The 22,672-nt window shown below is 38.6% G+C and overlaps 2 protein-coding genes across 3 annotated transcripts; both read left to right on the top strand.

Moving 5' to 3' along the window:
• The first annotated feature begins 280 nt into the window (after positions 1-280).
• LOC135362083 (uncharacterized) lies at positions 281-6,096 on the top strand. Its single transcript, XM_064575037.1, has 3 exons — positions 281-573; positions 4,745-4,849; positions 5,988-6,096. Exon 1 carries the CDS (start codon positions 281-283, stop codon positions 437-439), a length of 159 nt encoding a protein of 52 aa, XP_064431107.1. The 3' UTR covers positions 440-573; positions 4,745-4,849; positions 5,988-6,096.
• IFRD1 (interferon related developmental regulator 1) lies at positions 434-22,581 on the top strand. Of its 2 annotated transcripts, none has more exons than XM_045864386.3 (12): positions 434-573; positions 4,745-4,849; positions 4,995-5,079; positions 5,988-6,112; positions 7,856-8,013; positions 10,682-10,732; positions 10,821-10,999; positions 11,085-11,193; positions 14,218-14,352; positions 18,908-19,036; positions 19,453-19,548; positions 21,826-22,581. In XM_045864386.3, the coding sequence occupies exons 1-12, from the start codon at positions 483-485 to the stop codon at positions 21,913-21,915; spliced, it is 1,353 nt and encodes a 450-aa protein (XP_045720342.1). In that variant the 5' UTR covers positions 434-482; the 3' UTR covers positions 21,916-22,581. The 2 variants fall into 2 exon arrangements, with proteins under 2 accessions (XP_045720342.1, XP_064431102.1); XM_064575032.1 differs by lacking the exon at positions 434-573 and adding an exon at positions 799-1,444.
• Positions 22,582-22,672: the final 91 nt, after the last annotated feature.

The raw sequence follows: 22,672 nt of genomic DNA, 5'->3' as shown, positions 1-22,672 counted from the left end.
AGATACGAGGCGAACTTCCCCCCAAGCCTTACTACATTTCCCAGAATTCAGTGCGGCAGTGAAGATTTGCTCCCTGGGCGCCGCTGGCAGATTTGCGACATGGGATTGGTAGTCAGCATCCATCGGCCACCGGAGGTAGGACTCTGGTGGGGAGAGCTATTGGGATTGGCTGGTGAGAGTTCGAGTCCCGCCCACAGATGGTGACGACAGGCGGCGGTCTTGCTACTTAAGGCGTCGTGGCCCAGCCCGCCCCGCCTTAGCTCCCGCGCTAGAGAGAAACATGTATCGTTTCCGATCACAGCTCTTCACGGGGATTTCTGCTGCTGCCACCGCCCACTCGTACCCCCGCCGCTTCTCGCCTCTGTTGTTAGCCGAAGACTCGCCTCTTAGCCGCCCGCCGCACAGACGCACGAGTAAAAAGTGCAGCTCCATCGGCTGATCCTCGCTAAGCTCCGAGTTTAGGCGGCACCGGGCGTCCCACGATGCCGAAGAATAAGAAGCGGAACACTCCCCACCGCGGTGGCAGTGGTGGCAGCGGCTCAGGGGCAGCTGCAGCGACGGCGGCGACAACAGGTAAGGGGGTATCCCAGCCGCCGGCATCCCAATTGCCAGCCGGGCTAGCGAGTCTCTTAACCTCGGGCACTGTGGGATTTGTAGTTCCATCCTTCTGGACATATGTATCGGCGGGGCGCTTTGCTTGGCTGGCGAACTACAATTCCCAGCGTGCCTTGGGGGCAGTACCTCGCGCGATTTGGATCTGGCTGGCGAACCGAACTCTTAGGCACCGGCCTTGGGGGCGGGGAGGGGGGGGCGCGAATAGGTTCTAGGGCCTGAGAGTGGATCGGGGTCCGGGGTGACGGATTGATGGGCGGGAGAGGCACTGTTCTCAGAAGCTGGTGCTTGCTCTTCAGAGCTCTCACCCTGACGGAGGGTGGGGCCGAGATAGGATTTGCGTCTTGCTGTCAGTGGTTGCCTTTGACCCACCGACTCCAGCATGGAGTTCTCGGGAATGCCAAAGGTCCGGCGGGTTTGGCCGGGCTCTTGCGTCACGAGGCCTGGCCCTTGCGCTGTGGGGCCGGCGTGACGCAGAGGCGCCCGTGTGGCATCCCATTCCGTTGCCTTCTTGGGCATCCCGCGTGTCTACCTGGCTGGGCGGAGGCGTAGGAGACTCGGGGCCACTGTCCCAGCCTAGGCTCTATTCCTACTACTAACTGGCACCTGCAGAAATCCCGCGCCCCCGCTTACTCTGCGGCCGGACGGTCCAGGCGACCTCCTTCTCCCCGGGGCAGAAACCGCGTTCTCCTTTGTGCTGCATTCTATAGGTTCTGTGCCCTGAGACAGGGATGGACGAGGTGGTGGGGAACTCAGGTTGCATCGGGCCAAAAGTTGAGATTTGTGTGTGTGTGTGTGTTCTCACTGCAAAGTTGAAGCTTTTCCTGGATGGGTAGGTGTTTCGATGAACTCATGATTCTCTACTACTAACTATATAGGGTTAAGAAAAAAGAACTTCAAAGCGGGAAGTCCTATGAGACATCACTAAACTTAAATCGAGTATTAAGTTAAACTGGGTGAAATCATCTCATTTAGTAATTTTTTGGTCGAGATTTTGAAGTTAAACATTGGAATTCTCAGACTTTATCCCATCGAAACTACTACTAGCCATTATGTATTTGTCAACACAATTGCTAATCCGATCCTCGGAATGATACGCCTTTGTTAGTGAGTAGGCCGGCTTTCTTCTTAAAGATAATTGGAAACTGGCATTTAAAACGCTTTCCTGTGGGATTTATAGCAGCATGAAAACTTGTGTTCCTGTATTAAACATTTAATAATTGACAATAGGAATGAATTATTATAGTTGCAGGTTTTTTTCCTTTTCTTTATATCGCTCTTTATTTTGATTGTATGCCCTCGATATTCATGAAATTCATTCTTGATCAAGATTAAAATACAAAATTAGTTTGTTGTAGCATCTGATTGCTCTGTGTGAATAGGGGATACCTCTATTCTTCTCTGTATTTCAGCTTTTCCTCCTCTGAAGTCCATTTGAATTGTCTGGGAGGTCCTTATTCATTTTATTCTCTTAAGTTTTACCCTTTGTTGGAACAAATGATGGTGAAGCAGCAAGCCAAAGTCTTTTTAAAAGTTGTAACGATGTTACTAATGGCTTCCTCGAATCACAAACAAATCTTTATTCCCTCAGAGGCTCTCAAGTTTCCTTTCTTCCTGGTGCTGACCGAATAACCTCAGGTGGTACTGGGGGATTGCCTTTCAAATTTTACCTCGAGGCTCTTTCCTCATCTCTCATCAGCCTTATTGCTGTTGCTTTTTTTTTTTTTTTCCCGGTAGAAAAGGTAAATTTAAACAGTGAATTTTAGCTTATTTAAACAAATGGAAAAGAATTCTTCGATGAGTTTATAAAACTGTACAGGCTTTGAATATCTTTGGAAATTTACACTAGTACTTGTTATCTGTGCTTACCTCCGGTAAGTGGGGTATGCAGTGGGATTTACTTTTTTAAGACCTTAATTTGGTTCCATGTGAATGTATTATTTTTTAAATGAATAAATAATAACTCAGTAGAAGAGACAAAGTTGTCGCAAATTTGTACTTACAAGCCATTTACTTTATTGGTATTTTTAAATGACATCTATAAGAGATGGGATTCAAATGAGATCTTAACATGTACAATCAAAAGATAACCAACTTTCCTATCACTTTGATTTTCCATTTAAATTCTCTTTTAAGTTAGTGGAAGGTTCTAGAAAGCTGATAAAATTGACAAGTATGCATACTTTTCATTGCACTTAAGGAGAGCTTTTTTTTATGAAAGAACAGAACCTTGTTAGTAAGTAAACCCCCTAAAATATAAGGACTTTATGTGTCTAGAGTGTCATCTAACTAATATTACTTGGGATCACATGGTGGGTGAATTTGATCTAGATATCAGATATTCATACAGGGTTCTTTTTCTTGATTTGTTGTTTTTGTTTGTTTGTTTAACTTCTCTTTCCTGTAGTCTTGGAAACTGATTGAAACTTAGAGAAAGCTGAGTAAGAGCTGTATAGGAATACTCTTCTTGGCAGTTTAGAAGTAGACTGAATATGAAAAGTAAAAAATATGAATTGCTTGTGAACATGTATTAATAGAAATCAGATGACTCTCGACTATTCCCATGACTTCAGATCACGAAGACAATGAAGATAGATCCAGAAATAGAATATGATGTCATAGATCTTGGTTTATTTGTTTGTTTACTCCTGCCATAAGCACTCTGATTAATATGTTATGGTATCCTGGCTTCAAAGCTTATTGTTTATGCTTTTCCTACCTTGATTGGCGAAGTTATTCCTTTGAGATAGCAAGCAAATTTGAAGGCTGCTTGCCACCTTGTGTTGATTTAAAAATCAGCCAAATTCTATTTTGATTAAAAAAAAACTATAAAAATATCCCCAAAAAACTGAACTTAGCAAGTTTCAACATAGAAGATTAAAAACAAAACAAAACAAAAACTCTTCTTAAAGTAGTAAGTGCCATGAATTTCTTGAACATAGGCACCTGGTGATGTTTGGTGCAATCTTTGATTTTACTGATAAGGGAACTTGGGCTCAAAGGTGAATCAGGTGACTCAAAGTCACTTTTGGGGCAGATTTTGGGAATGACTTTAACTCATTGCTCAATGTAATTCGTGACTAGCATACTTTTATTATTAAATCCCTGCAAAACAAAACATAACTATGGATTTATTTTTTTAAGTTAATTTGAGGAAAGATTCTAGTTTTAAAAAAAATTTTTTTATTTTGGGGCGCTTGGGTGTCTTGGTGGAGCATACAATTCTTGATCTTGGGGTTGTGAGTTAAGCTCCAAGTTGAGTGTAGAGATTACTAAAAAAATAAAATCTTAAAAAGAAAAAGATTTTATTCAGTAACAGCCCTGATGTTTTTAAAACTGTTGGATGTGTTAACCTTTCTTTTAAAGGTGAATCATCTAACAGACTTTTATACCATATCAAAAGCCACAATTTCTATTTTACCCCCCCTTTTAAGTAAAGATTTTATTGGTTTGAGAGTGTGCATGTGCATGCGTGCACGTGCAGGGGAAGGGGCAGAAGGAGAGAGAATCTCAAGCATATTGCACTGAGCCCAGAACTCAGAGCCCAGAGCCCAACATGGGGCTTGATCCCATGACCCTGAGATCATGACCTGAGCTGAAATCAAGAGTTGTATGCTTAATTGACTGAGCCACCCAGGCACCCCCTTTCCCCCCCATAATTCAAGTTATCTTTAAAACTACTATCTCTTAATGTCTTAATTCTTCACATATGGTGTATAACTTAAAAATTAACTCATTTACCATGTTTATGTTTATTAAGCTCAGTCATTCTCCTTGAAAAATACGCTTTTCTCATTCTTATGGCCTATTATTTCATACTCTTTCTGGATCTATTTTCATTGTCTTCATGATTGGAAGTCATGTTTTGGAAGTACTTTCTTCAACCACAATACCAGTTTTTGATATATTTCTGAAGTTGATGTATATTGTAAACAGTTGGTGGTGTGAAAAACAGGTGAGTTGACTTATTTTAGAATATTTTAGTATGTTCTTTTGTAGCGTAATCATCCCTTTTAAATAAGGTTGGGTTTTTATTACTGGATTTCTCCTAAATAAGTTTAAAAATTCCCAAGTTAAATTTTTGAGCATGTGGCAACATAGTCATCTACTTCCATCCTCTTTTACCTAATAGGTGGCCAGCATCGAAATGTTCAACCTTTTAGTGATGAGGATGCATCAATTGAAACAATGAGCCATTGCAGTGGTTACAGCGATCCTTCCAGTTTTGCTGAAGATGGTATGAGTTTTAAATTTAAATTTGCAACTTTAGATAAAAGGGTGTTTTAGGTAGAAGAATTCTTATAGCTAAGGTACACTATCACTGTTTCCTATCTGCTTTTTTTGTACTTAAATTACAATGGTTAGTTTATATTATTCCTTAGGACCGGAAGTCCTTGATGAGGAAGGAACTCAAGAAGACTTAGAGTACAAATTGAAGGGATTCATTGATTTGACCCTGGATAAGAGGTAGGAGATACTGGAAACTTTGTTCTTCTGTGTGATTTTGATCAGTCACTTATGTGTATTATATACAGTTCTCTGATTTAACAGTATGTTTTTCTAAAGCCTGATTTGTTTCTTTGGATCTTTTTTATTTTTATTTTTTTTTTATTTTTATAGATTTTATTTGTTTATTTGAGAGAGAATGAGAGAGAACACATGAGAGGGGATAGGGTCAGAGGGCAAAGCAGACTCCCTGCCGAGCAGGGAGCCCGATGCGGGACTCGATCCAGGGACTCCAGGATCATGACCTGAGCCGAAGGCAGTCGCTTAACCAACTGAGCCACCCAGGAGCCCTACTTTGGATCTTTTAATGTTTCTTGTTCCTTTGGACTTTTAACATAGACAGGAACATGCCACTAGAATTTAAATGGACTCAGATTAGTCATTATTCTAGCATAATAGCATATAACTGTATTTGATTACACCTGAAATGGATTTGTTGGATTAAAAGTTAATCTTCAGCTGGAAAGAACAGCTAAACTTTGCTTTAAGCCTCTTGTCCACTTTTTATTGCAGATGTGAAAAATAGCAAAGCTAAATTTTATTTCACAGTAGTTCTAGACCTGACTTACAACAAACAGAAGTAAAAAGCCCCGAAGATGCAAACATGAAGTCTAGACTTTCGTAGTGTCAAAAAAATGTGAGTTTGCTTAAATACGTAATACAGGAGAACATGTCTTCTGTATAATAAGGTGAATTGTGGATAAAAATTAAATTACTGAAAAATAGTTAGAGCTTGATGACAATTACATAGAAAGAAAGAATCTACAAATCTATAAAAAGAAATTGAGAGGGAAATAGTGTAGTTTTTATAAGTCATTGACCTATGGTACCCTCCAAATTGATCTTCTGATTTTTTTTTTTTTAAATAGTGCGAAGACAAGACAGGCAGCTCTTGAAAGTATTAAAAATGCACTGGCTTCAAAAATGCTTTATGAATTTATTCTGGAAAGAAGAATGACTTTGACTGACAGCATTGAACGCTGCCTGAAAAAAGGTAATGTCCTTATTTTTGAGTCAGGCATAGAATTAAAAGGGAATTTGCCACCTTTTTTGGAGTAATATTTATTAATGGAAATGGAAGACTGGCTCAGTCTTTTAACTTTACAATTGTCAAGGAATACACCATGCTTATTCAAATTCAGAATGAGACTTGTTAGAAGCTTTGTTTTTATTTATGTAATAAACAGCTTGAAACTAGGATTGTGGTGGATTGTCATCCTTGTTTATATTGGAAGAGGTGATTGCCATTCTCATGCATAAGAAAGTCTTGAAAGCTTGTGTCAGATTTTAACAAAAGCTATTATTAAAAAAGCCACCCTACTTCATTTTCCTGAAATTTAAAAAAGTATTATAATCACATAGCTCATTTTCCCTTGCAATTACTTAAAACCTCAGTCATACCTGTGGATGACATCATTTTCAGGATATCCCTTGGAATATTTGAATTCTAGAACTTCGTAATAGAGATTCTGGAAGTCATATTATAATCATAGAACTTTTAAGAATGAGGAGAGACCTTGAAGATTAAGTCTAGTATCACCAGACTTCAGTTTTAGGAACCACCAAAGTTAAAAAGATCTGGGGCTGCCAGCTTAATTATTTTGCCAAGGAAGAACATTGTGAGAATAGTGATCTTCTATTGTTAGGTCTTTATTAACAAATTATTTCTAGCACCAGAAATGTGGGAAGCACACATGCTCTTTTAAATTGAATGAGCTTATTACCTTTATGTCCTTGTTTTTCTCATTTTACCTCAGGTGAAAGCTTTGTCATAGAAGGGGTATTTGGAAACCTTTCATCCATTCCATCTCTCTCATTGTACAGAATACAGGCCTAGGAAACGTGCGATTGGTCTAAGGTTATATAACTTCTTAGTGGTATAATTGATAGCACAGCCAACTGTTTTGAAACTATTTCCTGTAATGGTCGTTGGATTAGATGACCTTTAAAAATTCCATTCCAATCTGCTTATTTTATAGATTTTTAATTTGTTGGGTAATAATTGGGTGTCTGCAGTTTTTGTATGGTTTTAAAGGATCCTTTATTTATTTATTTTTAAAGATTTTATTTGAAAGAGAGAGAGAGCATGCACGTGTAAGCGGGGTGGGGAGGGACAAGTAGACTCCACTCTGAGCGTGGAGCTGGACACAGGGCTGGATCTCATGACCCCGAGATCATGACTGAGCCGCAATCAAGGGTCAGATGCTTAACCAGCAGAGCCACTCAGGTGCCCCAGGAATCCTTTATTTTTAATCCCTTATTTATTGTAAAAAAAGATTGGGGGAGGGGAAACCTTGAAGGTTTAGTTTACTTCATGGGCTGCATACATCTGAAATGCTTGAGAGACGAATTCAAAGGCTACCTGAGCACTGTTCTATGAGTACATGAAAGATCTGGAAGGTCAGGTCAGCTTGAAACATGTTATTTTGCTGACTTGTTAATAGTGCTCCCTTAAGACAGATGTTAATCTCCATTTCACTGCTGAGGAAATATGTTTTGAGAATAAGAGTTGTAAGTCATTTGGCTAATAAGTGGTGAATCTAGGATTTGAGTCAGGTTGGTTTCCAGAGTTTGAGCTCACTCGGTTTGCAGCTCATGTCAAAGCTTAGAAAGTATTATGGGGTTTTGTAAACGGTAGATAATATTTTGGAATTGTACAAATTTGGGAAATTGCTGTCTTAATAAATTAGTCTTCTCAAAACAATTTTTCATGGTTTTACCTTTGCTGTTTTCATAGGTAAGAGTGATGAGCAGCGTGCGGCTGCAGCATTAGCTTCAGTTCTTTGTATTCAGTTGGGCCCTGGAATTGAAAGTGAAGAGGTTTTAAAAACTCTTGGACCAATCCTAAAGAAAATAATTTGTGATGGAACAGCTAGTATCCAGGCTAGGCAAACTGTAAGTAAATGATTTTTTAATTTATAAATCTGTCTAGGCATGATACCCAGATACTCTGATGAATGATCTAGGAAGGTTACATTTCTAAAATAGTAGATTTTTAACGTTTTCTTTGCATTTGTCTTTTAGTTTGAGTGAGCAGACTTAATAGGACAATTGTTTTCTTAAATTTTCTGAGATACCATAGAACATCCCAGCTAGAGCAAATCTTTATGCTATCTTGAGTTATTTAGGATGATTGAAGAATAATTTTGGTTGGAACTTAAATGATCTAGACAGTGTTTATTGGGTGGTTATTTTTTATTCAAAGAAACGTAATAGGTATTTTTAAAAAACTTTGGCTGCTGTGGCCTACAAGTCCTTGTGAAAAAACTGAATGCTTTATTTCCATGGGTGGATTTGAGTAGATGTGGGAAACTGTAACTTGTGAGATACTCATCTGGTCATGTCATGAGTTTTGAAAAACCTTTCATTCTCTAATTGTTTGATATTTATCACTCATCACAGTTGACTTTAGATTGTGGGGGGTTTTTTTGTTTGTTCTTTTTGGTGTGCTTAAGTGATTATCACAAACATCTTTCTGGGTTTGGAAAGTGGATTTGAATCTTAATGGATCTTAAGAATCTTATTGGATCTTAAGAATTTAATCTTAGTAGACTTGAGTCTTACGCTGTTTTCTTAACAAGAAACCAGTTCAAGTTTGAAACTTTTTAATACTTTTAATACTGACTTTTCACATTAGCTTTCTCTTTAGTATTACTTAAAGTAGATGACATTGATCTTTGTATCAGATAAACCCTGAAATCTTAGTGGTTTAATAAAAGTTTATTTCGTGCTCATACCACTGTGTAAGTTGGCAGAGTCCCTGGGTGTCCATCCTGCAGCTCTGTCCTACCTTTAGGTCCTCCATATGGCAGCTATGGTGGCTAGATGGGGAAAGAAAGAAGACAGATGCTTAGGCCAGAACACATCACTTTAGTGACCGGTTCCTTGGTTTACCAACTATATGGAGGCTGGAATAGTTAAGCTGTTTCCCCAGAGGCAAAGAAATAGAATTTTGGTGACTTCATAGGAATCTCTTGCCCTCTAGCAGTTCGTAATCCCAAAATAGCTAATTAAGCTTTTGCTGTTTACATTTTTATCCCCTTTTTTTGGGTTTTCATGCAACTTTTAAATCATGAAGGACTATAGAGGTATTTTTGAAATGTTTGACAGAAAACACTGTTGGGTGGATACTGGTAGTGAGCCCTTAATTTTCGTTGCGTGTGGGTGTGTTGTCATTTTTTTTAATATGTTTGATGCTTGCTGTGAATTAAAAAAAAGTACTTGACAGTCTCATATTAGCAGAAGGAATGTAGGCAGTTCTAATTGTGAAGCTACCTTTTTTGTCTTAGAAGCCTCAAAAGGAGAGCTGTGGCTTTGCCTCTGCTGCTTGTTTAGGACGAGCGATTATAGATCGAAGTTTCCTTTATCGAGAATAATGCCTAGACTACTTTTTAATTTTAGCAGTGTCCAGTTTTTACTAGGACGAAATAATGAAAATAAAATAGTGACACTGAACATAGGAATGCCACAAATGTCCTCAGGATACCGGGAAGTTGGGTGTGTGAATGATGACTTAAAGACTTCACGCTTTAGTGGCACTTGGAACAAGATGAGAGGATTTTAGTGAAAACATGGAGAAAAGAGAAATGGAGAGAATAAAAAAAATCTCACAAATTAGAAATTGTTTTCATAGGATTTATTTGTTTAGAGCAGTGTTCTGAAAACTAATGGCTCCCGTTTATGTTGCAAGCAGATTGTATATAAATTTTGTATTCTGAGCTCTGTTTTCTTAGGTAACTTATACCGTGGTAATCCTGTAGTGTCATCACTTGTTTCAAAGCCTCTTTTTTCCCCTAACAAAAGGCAGTTATAGGATTCCTGACCAGTTTTCAGCATATGTGGAAAAAAGTGAAATCCGAATTAATGAGACCCTTCTTTAGGTGGCAAGTTTGAGGACAGTTATTTAAATTTTAGATTTCTGCTCCTGGTGTGCTTATTTCTTGGCAACTGATTGCTTTTAGAAGTTTTCATAGTAGAGTCTTCCGTGAAAAGAGATGAATATAAATGGTTTTAAATGCTTAAAAGCCTAAAACAAACTTAATGTGTTTTAAAGGTTTTTAATAGAGTAGGCTTCTTTATCTCCAACGTGCAGACTTCATCTCAGTCTTTGAGTTGGAGTTGGAAGTTTAAAAAGGATCTGCTGGATTAAAGAAGGAAGACCTGGGAGAAGTTGAGTAACTTTCCTAAAGTTGTATTGTCAGTTTGGTAGCAGAGATTGGGCTGAAACTCACTTCCCTTAATTCTTGATCCTATATTCTTTCTCTCTTTGTATTCTTTTTTTTTTAAGATTTTTATTTATTTGGGAGCGAGAGAGAGAGCATGAGTGGGGAGGGGGGCTGTACAGATGGAGAGGCAGAAGCAGACTCTCTATTTCAGGACCCTGGCAGACACTTAACCCATTGAGCCACCCAGGCACCCCTCTCTCTTTTTATTCTATGCTTGGGACCAATGTAGTCATGTAGTTGAGAAAAATTTCACATTGAATTATAAAAGCAGGAAGATATGGAAATAATAAGAAAATTATAAACATTAATGTCTGTATTTTTTTTTCTTTTTTTTTTAGTGTGCAACTTGCTTTGGTGTTTGCTGTTTTATTGCTACAGATGACATTACTGTAAGTAGAAAACCCTTGACTCCACTTATTTGCACATTTCAAATGTGGTTTGAAGGTGGTTACCTTATTTCATGTTCTTATGCATTAGGAGCTGTATTCAACTCTGGAATGTTTGGAAAGTATCTTCACCAAGTCCTATCTCAAAGAGAAAGACACTAATGTTATATGCAGCACCCCTAATACAGTGCTTCATATCAGCTCTCTTCTTGCATGGACATTATTACTGACCATATGCCCAATCAATGAAGTGAAGAAAAAGCTTGAGATGTATGTACTCTTAGCTTCATATTTTATAAAAACAACATTTATTGACATAACTGATTGTGTTCACACAGTAATGACTGTTTTTTAGGCATTTCCATAAACTTCCAAGCCTCCTCTCTTCTGATGATGTCAACATGAGAATAGCTGCTGGTGAATCTTTGGCACTTATGTTTGAATTGGCCAGAGGGATGGAGAGTGTAAGTATCTGATGAATAGAGGAAAAAGATTGTGTCGCAAGGACCATTATTCTGCCATTCTCTTCATAATTAAGAATTGGATGATAACTTTGGAGTATGGCTACCTTGAGAATAAAGTGACTGATTGCCCTGCTTCTTGGCAGTGGTGATACAAAAATTTTAAGAGCGTAAACGGGTAGGGGTTGATAGAGCAACATTTGAGTGTAGTTTATTACACTTAACTCTTGCTGTCTGTAGAACTCAAGTTTAGGGACACTGTTACTCATGGAGAGAGTTGTCTACTACAGTCTGTGTGGATCTGCTTGGATTTTTCAGACACAGGGCACATTAAGGTGACTTAGTCATGGATGCTTTATAATAAATGTCAGACAAATGGATGAAATACTGAGTCGAGATAGGTTTGAGATCAGATGAGTTTAGTCACGGTTGGTTAACTTCTCTAAGCCAAAGCTGAAAGCAAACATGGCCCTTTAGACTGGATTATGTGCTTTGCAGTTCCCCACCCACTGTCCATGGATGTTTATTACCTCATTTTGGCTCTCAAAGGTATTTGAGTTTGTGATAGGTGACCAACGTTACCAGTTTACCTGGTTCTGTTGCAGGGTTAGCACTGAAAATTCTGTCTTCCAGGAAACCTTTCATCTCAGGCTAACTGGGACATTTGGTCACCCTGGTTTGTATCCTCTGTTGTGAACCTTGGCTTACTTACTAGCTGCTTTTTAATGTAAGAACAAAGACTATATTTCTGGAATGAAACCTTTTCTGGAATTAAATATGTTATTTAACAGTGAATAATTCCATTCTAGTCCTGTGTTTAAAAATATCTGGGAAGTGTCTTTTTTAGGCTTCCCCCAGCCTCTCCCCTTTTCTTTGAAGGATAGCAGGGTAGGAATGGAAAGAAGTTATTAATACTTTCAGTAGTGAATGAATCTACTTACATGAGAAATTGACTCAAGTTTAGCAATCAACTTAATTTTATTGAACTAGTTAATGGCTCCTTAACCTCAAGGCACAGAAGCCAGATGTCCCAGTTTTTTAATCTTCTGTTCTTCGGTGGGCGAGAAATGGTAATTTCTTTTCTTTTTCCTCTGAAGTGTATCTTAAAAGTAAAGTAATAATACAGTTTAAATTATACATGTTGAATTTTTAAAAAAATTTGTAAATATATATTTATTGTTGCTCACATAGCTTATGTTCTCTGCATTTAATAAATCATATGAGATAGCTAGGAGAACTCAGATCAGATTAAACATGTTTGGATAAGTCCTTGTTTAAGGACAAAAATGACCTGGGTTACAAAACAGAGCCTAGTGTTTTGTTTGCTATTTTTGTTAAGTAAGCTTTTTGAAAGGAGCGAGCGTGTGGTTGCTGTGGGGGTAGTTACAGGGTGTTCAAAAAATTAAACCGTGTGTTGATGAATACATAGGCTGATTTAAATTAGGGTTTTGGTAGCAAATTCATTGCATTGAAATATACAGAGCTTTTTGCTAAGATGATTATAAGCTGACATGAAGAATTAGGAATTATTTGTGAGAGCTCTCTGTTTGCTCTATAACCAAACAGGTAAGAGTGCACTCCGTGCCATACTCCCAGGTTCATATCTCTTTTCCACCCTTACTAGTTGGATGATGTTGGGCAACTTCTCTATGCCTCAGTATCAGTATCTTTAAAATGGAGAATAAAATAGTAACTACCTTATAGGGTTGTTGAGAACATAGATACAGTGTAAGTGGTGGTTATTACCGTAACTGTTCATTAAAGTGAGGATTAACTCCCCCTTCTGGCAGTGATCTTTTAGTAGTAGCCTTTTAGGGGCTCTCTGGCATAACCTATAGTAAGACAAAGACTATTTACTGGGCAGAGTTAAAGATCTTGGGAGCCACATAATGTGCCGACTCAGGAAAATATACTGAAATATAGTATAGACAGACCTTCCCCAGTTCTTCCTTTCTTATCCCCCACCTAACCTGATGTGGGAAGTGCTGCAAGAAAGAAACAGACAGACAGACAGACACACACCTTTGTGTGATAATGATTATGCTGTTTTCTTTATATTATTGATAGGAGTTAAAGTGTTTATTTGCACCTCCAAGAGCCCATTTGTCCCTGGGCATATAGTTTTACTGTAGAGTTATCCTGAACTCCAGTAAATTGGCTTTTGGAAGCTAGTTATGGACTGTTTTTTATGTTTTACATTTTCTTTCTTTTTAATGCCCAAACATGTTAGGGAGACATTTCCGTACAATATTTAATATTTATTTTTCCAAGTTAGTACTATATCGAACTCAATGATTCAGACTGTAAACTAGATTGAGTTTTACTGATTGCAGAGGTCAATTACAGCGGGATTTCTCAACCTCTGCACTGTTGATATATTACTGGGCTGGATAATTTTTTGTTGGAGGGGGGTCAAATCAAAGTAATAGCAAATAGTAATACATTTCGTGGCTTTTCTTCAAAAGGGATTAAAATATCTTCTTAGCTTGAGTAATTAATGACTCAAGCTGATTTAAATGCTTTATTGCTTATTTGAAATATGGCCAGTATATTAGAAATTAGGTGCTTTAGGCATTACTGATAGCTTGTACTTTTGGAATAAGAATATTTGGAATTCTGGGGTTGTGTGCTTTGGGGACTGAAGAGCCAAAGAATAGAAGCTGTGTTGGTATTTGTGGTATCTCAGTTTCACTGAACTTCTTTGAAATCCCAGGAATGTCTTGAAACAGTAGAAGCACAATAAGTATTTGTTGAATGTATCTGGATATACTTGGAAGGGGAATGTTAACTTTTTAGTGGTAGTATATCATCTTATAGTCAGCATTTCTGGATTAAACTTTTGCATGATGTTATAAATGCATTAATGTGTGCCTGTGACCAAGATCTTTAAAGAGTTCAGAGATTTGTGGTGCTGTTTTTACCCCTGCTGGGTATTTTCCAGAGTGGAGTGTTCTTTGTTAGCACTAGGAAAGATTGAGGGTGGGGGAACCCAATAACGAACTAAACAAAATTGTTTTTCCTGACCAGGACTTTTTTTACGAAGACATGGAATCTTTGACGCGGATGCTTAGGGCCTTGGCTACAGATGGAAACAAGCACCGTGCCAAAGTGGACAAGAGAAAGCAGCGATCGGTGTTCAGAGACATCCTGAGGGCAGTGGAGGTAGGTCTCTTAATGCTATAATGGCTACTCCTTTGTTTTTTGTTTTTTTTTTTAAAGGTTTTTTGTTTTTTTTTTTAAGATTTTATTTATTTATTTGAGAGAGAGAGAATGAGAGACAGAGAGCACGAGACGGAAGAGGGTCAGAGGGAGAAGCAGACCCCCCGCTGAGCAGGGAGCCCGATGTGGGACTCGATCCAGGGACTCCAGGATCACGACCTGAGCCGAAGGCAGTCGCTTAACCAACTGAGCCACCCAGGCGCCCCTCCTTTGTTTTTTTAAAGTAGACTGCATGCGCCCACCGTGGTGCTTGCACTCATGACCCCAAGATCAAGGGTTGTATGCTCCACTGACTGAGCCAGCCAGGCACCTGCTACTCATTTTGAAATGAGATTATTTTAGGCTACACTGGACGATTGGGTCTTTTTTTTTTTTTTATTGAACTTCACTTTTGATCAAAACAGTTTCCTCCTTTTAAGCCTGGTTTTTAACAATATACATAAAGACGACTTTTTTTTTTTTAAACAAAGGAAAATTTAATTCTGATGCAAAAAGGTACTTTTTTTTTTAGGTTAAAAAATACGACAATTTCGGGGCCCCTGGGTGGCTCAGTCATTAAGCGTCTGCCTTCGGCTCAGGTCATGATCCCAGGGTCCTGGGATCGAGCCCCGCATCGGGCCCACTGCTCGACTGGGAGCCTGCTCCTTCCTTTCCCACTCCCCCTGCTTGTGTTCCCTCTCTCGCTGTGTCTCTCTCTGTCAGATAAATAAATAAAATCTTTAAAAATAAAAATACGACAATTTCATAGTTACAAAAGCGTATTTCACTTTGTTGTACTTGCCATCATTTAAGCAGTGGTGCTTAGCACATAGGTATTTAGTACAGTGTTTTTTCTGAGTGGAGATTATTGCCTACCCCTCAGTACTTTAAACAAAGACCTTTATATTCTCTCTGGGAAGCCTACGTGCTAAAAACTGAAATAACAAAACCCAGCCTTTAAATAAGGGTTTAAAATCATCTGATGCCTGAGTACGTTCTACAGTCTTCTAACCTGTTTCAATCTACCTGGCAAATAAATTGATTTAGAAACTTTCAGGGGGGACGCCTGCATGGCTCAGTTGGTTAAGCGACTGCCTTCAGCTCAGGTCGTGGTCCCAGGGTCCTGGGATCGAGTCCCACGTCGGGCTCTCTGCTCTTCGGGAAGCCTGCTTCTCCCTGTACCCCTCCGCCTGCTTGTGTTCCCTCTCTCGCTGTGTCTCTCTCTGTCATATAAATAAAATATTAAAAAAAAAAAAAGAAACTTTCAGGGATTTGAATAGAATGCACAGTTAAAAGGAACTGCAGGATATGGACAGTTTTACTGTGGAGAATACCTAAGTCTTTTTTTTTTTTTGCCAGGTAAGAAGTATTTCTTGAATATAAAGAATAAATATCTCAGGTTCTTGCTATATGATAGGGCAGTTCATTTAGGAATAAGTATGTCACCAGAGTCATCAACCTGACATGTATATGAAAATTTAGAGTGGGAATTAAAAAAAATAAAGATGCTAAGACCCCATTCAGGTCCAGTTTTGAAATGTTCCAGTGATTCTCATACACAGCCTGCTTAAGAACTACTTTCTTCATTTTAATCTAAGTAAAACCTAGGGTATAAGTATTGAGATCTTCTAGGATCTGAACATTTTGGTTAATGCTAACTCTAATTGCATTATAATAATATTTTATATTTACTCTGGTTTTTATAATCTAAAAGACAAAATAAAATCCCCAAACTTGAGCAGACATCTCTGTTAACAATTGATCCTTTTGATCTTAAAATTTTAGTTTGGTGGTATCCCCAGATTAAGCCATTTTCTTGAATAACTACAAACTGCTCTGGGGCACCTGGGTGGCTCAGATGGTTAAGTGTCTGCCTTCGGTTCAGGTCGTGATCCCAGGGTGCTGGGATCGAGTCCCGCATGGGGATCCCTGCTCAGCAGGGAGTCTGCTTCTCCCTCTGCCCCTCTCCCTGCTCGTGCTCGCTCTCTCTCTCAAATAAATAAGTAAAATCTTTACAAACTACTCCTCTATTTGGATAATGTTGCCTCCAAAGATAAGATAACAGCATGTTGTGGGTTTTCTGGTTTAGACCTAACATCACATTTTCTGTCTGGATGCATTCTCTCTGGATAATAGATTTTAAGAGTCAAAAGGATCTGAGCAGACCCTATTGACAAATCCATCAGTGTAAGCCAGCCACAGCACACAGTATTGATTCTCCTGAGAAAGACACAAGCCAAATCTCAGTGTACACCAGCCTTAACAGGTCTCTCGTGTGCCCATCGCTCTTGCCCAGCACTACAAAAAGTAAAAGCCCTTTCTTTGCCTCACAGTTCTGACCTGTGGTGTTCTCCCTCCCAGGCCTTAAACACCCTCTCCTCTCCGTCTCAGGATTTCTGTTCCTCCCCTGCCCTTTGACTGGCTTTCCTGTGCTCCAGCTCTGCTTCAATGTACCTGCCAGAGAAAGGGCTGGCCCTACAGCCTCGCTAGGTGTTTGTTTCTTTGCTTTGACTGGAACCCAGTTTTCTCTGAAGGATGCTGCTTCCTTGATGGATGGAGGTTATTAAACTGCTACAGAGGAGAATTCTCCATTTTAGATGTAGTTGTTGCTGCCTGTCATTTCTTTTCACCAAGGAATCATTCTTTAAGACCATGTATTTCTTAAATCAGCAAGCATTTAATATGTTGGGTGCCTTGACATACAGTTTTCTTATTTCAGTTCCTTTATAACACTTAAGCAACAGAATTATCTTTTTAAGGAAAAACAGAGACTAAAGGCATAGTTAAAGAGCAGTAAGTAGCAAAGCTGGAATGTGAACCCACTGTACTGTGCTGTCTTTCATCAGGGCCAAGTGCTGCAGACGGGCAAGTGAGAGAGAGTCAGAGTGTCCATTGGATTTTTCGGTTAGGCCATTGGTGGATGACCTTTACAGGTGCCGCTTCAGTAGAGGGATGGCAGAAACGCTTGACTGGGTTGGATTGAAAAGTGGATGGGAAGTGAAGAAGTGGAGATGGTGTGTCTTAACTGTTCTTTTTTAAAACGTGGCTATAATTGGAAGGGGAAGAGAGTTGACCACTGGACTGGGGGAGGGTGTGTTATTGTGTCTTGCTTAAGATGCTGGATGGGGTTTATGGGAGAAGGAACCTGTGGAGAAGGGAGCATTTGAAAATATAAATGAAAGATCGAGAGTATGATGTAAACGGTATGATTTGCCTTGAACTGGAGAGATTTAGGAGAGGAGTTGGTGAGGATGCAGTTGAGTTTAGAGGGAGTTCCTTCCTGGTGTCTCAGTATTTTTTGAAATAAGGAAGGCTGAAATAATAGAACCCTGGTGGGTTTTTTTGAGCTATTGTAACAGACCAGGCACTCTGTGTGCTTCACAGACTTTGTCTTACACTTGTAATAACTGTGGTAGAGGGATGGAAAGCCCCACTTGACGAGCGGAGGAACAGACCCAGAGGGGTTAAATTACTTGCTAAAATGACAAGCCAATGAGTGACGCACTTGGGTAAGTCTAGAGTTCACGTTATTTTCTTCCATGTTAGATGCTGTGTCTGCTGAGAAAGAAGGGGGCTGGTAGTGGGGAAGATGATTGGAGTGATCAGGTTCCGTCTCCTTTCTCCTGTCCCTGGTGATCTCTTTCTGTTCTCTTCCTGTTACTCTTTCATAGTCATGATTCATCAAACAATGGAGTGGCCAGTGTTTTTCATCCCAAGTTCTGCCCCCTATTCTGGGTGACTCCTCTGTGCATTTGGAAAACCCTATCCTGTATTTGTTCCAGTGATCTTTACTTCCATTTATTTCCATTCACTTGATTCTCTCTCAGGGTTATACTTTAGAAATTGTCTTCTGGCAAAATTGTTCCATCTTTGAAGTCTTAAAGTCAGGTATTCCCTCTCATTTTTTTTTTTAAGTTCCCCTAAGCAGGGAGCCATGTGGGGCTCGATCCCATGACCCCAGGATCATGACCTGAGCTGAAGACAGACGCTTAACCGACTGAGCCACCCAGTCGCACCCGCTCTCATTTTCTTAATAAGCCTGTTCTTAGACCCTTGGAGCCCTGCAGTTGCTGGTCCTCTACTTTTTGGTTGGTCTGTTGACCCCATTTATGTTCCCTCGACCCTGCTTCCCCTCAGCTCCACCACTGGCATCTTATCATTGACACCTCTTCCTCCTCCCTCCCCACCTCACCCCCCATTTGTAGACCGGTACAGAAAATGGTTTTTTTTCTGCAGGTTTCTTGTGTGCTACTGAAATTTAAAGACATTCACAACAATGTGGTTTGGCCAGTAATATTTATCCGAACTCAGTTGTGCCAAGTCTGTGACAACTAGACAAGCTCTACACCCTTATTAGGATAGTACTTTCTAGTCTATTCACATCTCAGGGATGGAAATACCAGTTTAAACTGTTTTCTTACCTCAGCACGTAAATGTGTCTGTTTAGAAATTGTATTTTTGTAGGATCTCTTTAAGTCATCTTAATTCCTCTTAAAATTTTGGTTCTTCTGTTGTCTAGGAACGGGATTTTCCAACAGAAACTGTTAAATTTGGCCCTGAACGAATGTATATTGATTGCTGGGTCAAAAAACATACCTATGACACCTTTAAGGAAGTTCTTGGATCAGGGATGCAGTATCATTTGCAGGTGAGTGAGTGACCTCTTTTCTGTGTGTTTGCTTTTAAATTAGGGAGCAGTTTTGAATGTAGTTCACTGAATGGGCAGAATGCTTTCAGCATAATACAAAACTACATTTTATTTATTTATTTATTTTACATTTATTTTTTAAAGTAGAATTGAGTAAGTATGAAACTGTTCTTTTTGTATTGTATAAATCCGGTGGAGCATCTATAAATTCGGTAGAGCGCTGTTGCTTTCCTCATAACTTTACTGGATTCAAGGCATTAGAAACAATTTAGTCTTACAAAGAGAAACAGAAAATAAGTGACCTAAGTTCTTATTTATAAGCTCCACATAACTTCTATTAATCAGATTTCACTTTATGTAGTAAAAAAGAGCTGATATTTAATAATGAGCCTTATTACCTTTCTATTTTACCGAAGTCAAATGAATTCCTTCGTAATGTATTTGAACTTGGACCCCCGGTGATGCTTGATGCTGCAACACTTAAAACGATGAAGATTTCTCGTTTTGAAAGGGTAGGTTTTGTTTTTGTTCTCATCAGAACTAAGTGCCCTGAAGAAAAGTGGAGCTGACGCTTTGATTCTACCAGGTGATAGGCGTTTAGTGGAGTCTGGGGGCCTTTGGTGCCCCATGCTGTTTCAGACACAACAGCTGTATTAAAACTGTAGAAACTTCACTGCATTTAGAGTACGGAGGGTTTGTAATGAATAAATTTTATCCACGATCCTATTAACATAGAAAGTATTTTCCTTTTTTGTTTTCTTTCATTCTGTTAACTCCTTTATTAAAGAATAAATATTTACTACATAGTGCTTCTTTTGTATCAGATAACTAAACCTACTTAGTAAGTACCAGATTCATTCTGCAAGTTGAGGAAACATGTGCTTAGAGAGTTTGTGACGTTACTTACCATGTCACTTAACCTTTCAAAAATCCTTAATTATATTTTTATGTTTTTACTGAGGTGAAATTCACGTAACATAAGCTATTTTAGTGTACAATTCAGGGCATTTAGTACACTCACAATGTTGTACAACTGTCTGTCTAGTTTCAAAATGTTTTCATCGCCTCAAAAGGAAACTTATACCTTTAAGCATCCACTTCCCATTCTCCCCTCTCCCCTCCCCGCCACCTGCTGGCAACCACTTGTGTCCTTTCCGTCTCTGCATTTACCTTTTCTGGATATTTCATATAAATAGGCTCTAATAACGTGTGACCTATTGTGTGGCTTTTTTCATTCAGCATTATGTTGCCTAAGGTCATCCATGTTCTAGCACATACCAGTACTTCAGTCCTTTTTGTGGCTGAATAATACTCCGTTGTGTTGGATGGATACACCACATGATTATGCAGCCATCCATTGATGGACATTTAGCTTGTTTCCACTTTTTGGCCATTGTGAATTGTGCTGCTGTGAACATTTGTGTACAAGTTTTTGTTAGAGCACCTGTTCTCAATTCTTTTAGGTATATGCCTAGGAACGGAGTTGATGGGTCATATGGTAGTTATATGTTTAATTTGTTAAGGAACTGCCAAACTATTTTCTATAGGGACTGAACCATTTTGCGTTCCCACCAGCAGTGTATGAGAGTTTCAATTTCTATATCCTTATCAACACTTGTTATTCTGGCTTTTTTGTTTTTGTTTTGTTTTAAATTGTAGCCATACTAGTGGGAGTGATGTGCTTAATCATATATGTTTTTTTTTTTTTTAAAGCTTTTATTTGGGAGAGTGCGTGTAAGTGTGCGATTTGGGGGAGGGGCAGAGGCAGAAAATCTCAAGCAGATTCCGTGCTGAGCGCAGAACCCAGTGTGGGGCTTGATCTCAGGATCCTGAGATCATGACCTGAGCCGAAACCAAGAGTCGGAGCTTAACCGACTGTGCCACCCAGGCACCCCTGAAGTGCTTAATTATATTTTTATAGACTCTTTATAGTTAATCATTTTTATGGTCATATAATTGTTTGTTGGATTAGTATTAGTATCTTTACATTATTTCTCTTTTGAATTTTTTCTCCAAAGAAATCTTTACATGGGAATATAGGGCCAGATTATGACTTTTTTGATATGTACTGCCAAATTACCTTCTAAAGTTATTCTGTCATTTTTAATTATTTCTAGTAATGAATGAAGGCATGTAGCTCTTACATATTTGACAGCATTGAGTTTTATGATTTAAAATATTCATTAGTTTAATTGGCATTAAGATGGAACCTTATTTTTTTCCTTGCTATTTTAATTAACTGGATATTTTGGGTATTTTCACTTTAGTTCATGATGTGTTTTTTCTTTGAACAGATTAAATGTTGATGCATTTTTTAAAACTTTTTGTTGGCATTTTCTTGGTATTTTACATATTTGATTAATATTTTTTTCTTTAATACAGAATATCTATCATCTATTATGTGTTAATTTTCCCTCTGGTTCTTTGTGTGTGTTTTATAAACATTTAAAATATTGATAAGGTTGAGGGGCGCCTGGGTGGCTCAGGCTCAGTTGGTTAAGCGACTGCCTTCGGCTCAGGTCATGATCCCGGAGTCCCGGGATCGAGTCCCACATCGGGCTCCCTGCTCGGCGGGGAGTCTGCTTCTCCCTCTAACCCTACCCCCTCTTGCGCTCTCTCTCTCACTCTCTCTCTCTAATAAATAAATTAAAAAATAAATAAATAAAATAAAATATTGATAAGGTTGAGTTAGCTCATTTCTTTCCTTTGTGATTTTTATTCATCCTTGTCTTTATCAGATTATCTTAAGCTTTAGTGATCCGCATGTGTTTTCGTTTCCTTCATTTCAGCACCTGTATAACTCCGCAGCCTTCAAAGCGCGAACGAAAGCTCGAAGCAAATGTCGCGATAAGAGAGCAGATGTTGGAGAATTCTTCTAGATTTTCAGCACTTGGAAGACCACTTTTCTAATTTTGTTTTTTTTTTTTTTTGGTAATTTCTAATGTATTTAAATTAGAGACAGTTTTTCTCTAGGGTCAGCTTAGATAGCTTTTGTAGCAGGGGTTATATTATAATTTAATGTGTACAGTATTGCAAATGGTGAGTTCTGATTATTGAATATTCTCTGTAAATCATTAAACATAAATAAAGTGTAATGTTTGGTCATTTTCTATTTATGAAGAGAGCAAAAATACAGTATTTCACTTGATTTCATAATGAGGAAAACTATTACCCAAGGTTAAATTTCTTATACTGTGGTTGTCCAAAAATATTGATTATAATGATGTAAATATACAAGGTATTTAACTTTAAGATGTTAGATAGGTGAGTTCTGGATACCGTTTTGGGAGCTAATTCTTCTGGAAAAGCTGCTATATTTTAACTTTTAAATGGAACCTTATTTAATTTTGTCACTGGGATCAACATAGAGAATTATACCATGAGACCTTAACAGCTGCACTTAAAGGTCATTCATTCCAGCTTTTGGGAGTTCATGAAGAATTAGCGTATGCCAGAAAGGCTGCTAACGTTGACCTCTGAGGGAACTAACACATTTTATCTGCTATATTCTTGTATTTTGAAATAAAGATCTTTTCACATAAAAAGTGCTTCTTTTCTAGTAGAAGAAACATTTATGGGTCTGAAGTAGAGTTCAAAATGACCAACCTAGGTAGGGAGTGAGACAAAACTTACTTT

Source organism: Mirounga angustirostris, unplaced genomic scaffold (assembly GCF_029215605.1).
Source record: "Mirounga angustirostris isolate CCGP_5_RB_7025 unplaced genomic scaffold, mMirAng1.0.hap1 SCAF_12, whole genome shotgun sequence".
In the NCBI taxonomy this organism is placed as follows: Eukaryota; Metazoa; Chordata; class Mammalia; order Carnivora; family Phocidae; genus Mirounga; species Mirounga angustirostris.
This window is presented reverse-complemented; position numbering and strand designations above follow the sequence as displayed.

Excerpts from the sequence above, each read along its gene's own strand:
- LOC135362083 (XM_064575037.1), top strand. The coding sequence starts at position 281 with ATGTATCGTTTCCGATCACAGCTCTTCACGGGGATTTCTGCTGCTGCC.
- IFRD1 (XM_045864386.3), top strand. The coding sequence starts at position 483 with ATGCCGAAGAATAAGAAGCGGAACACTCCCCACCGCGGTGGCAGTGGT. Across the intron at positions 8,014-10,681 it reads GTATCCAGGCTAGGCAAACT|TGTGCAACTTGCTTTGGTGT; the intron begins GTAAGTAAATGA and ends TTTTTTTTTTAG. Across the intron at positions 19,037-19,452 it reads GGATGCAGTATCATTTGCAG|TCAAATGAATTCCTTCGTAA; the intron begins GTGAGTGAGTGA and ends ATTTTACCGAAG.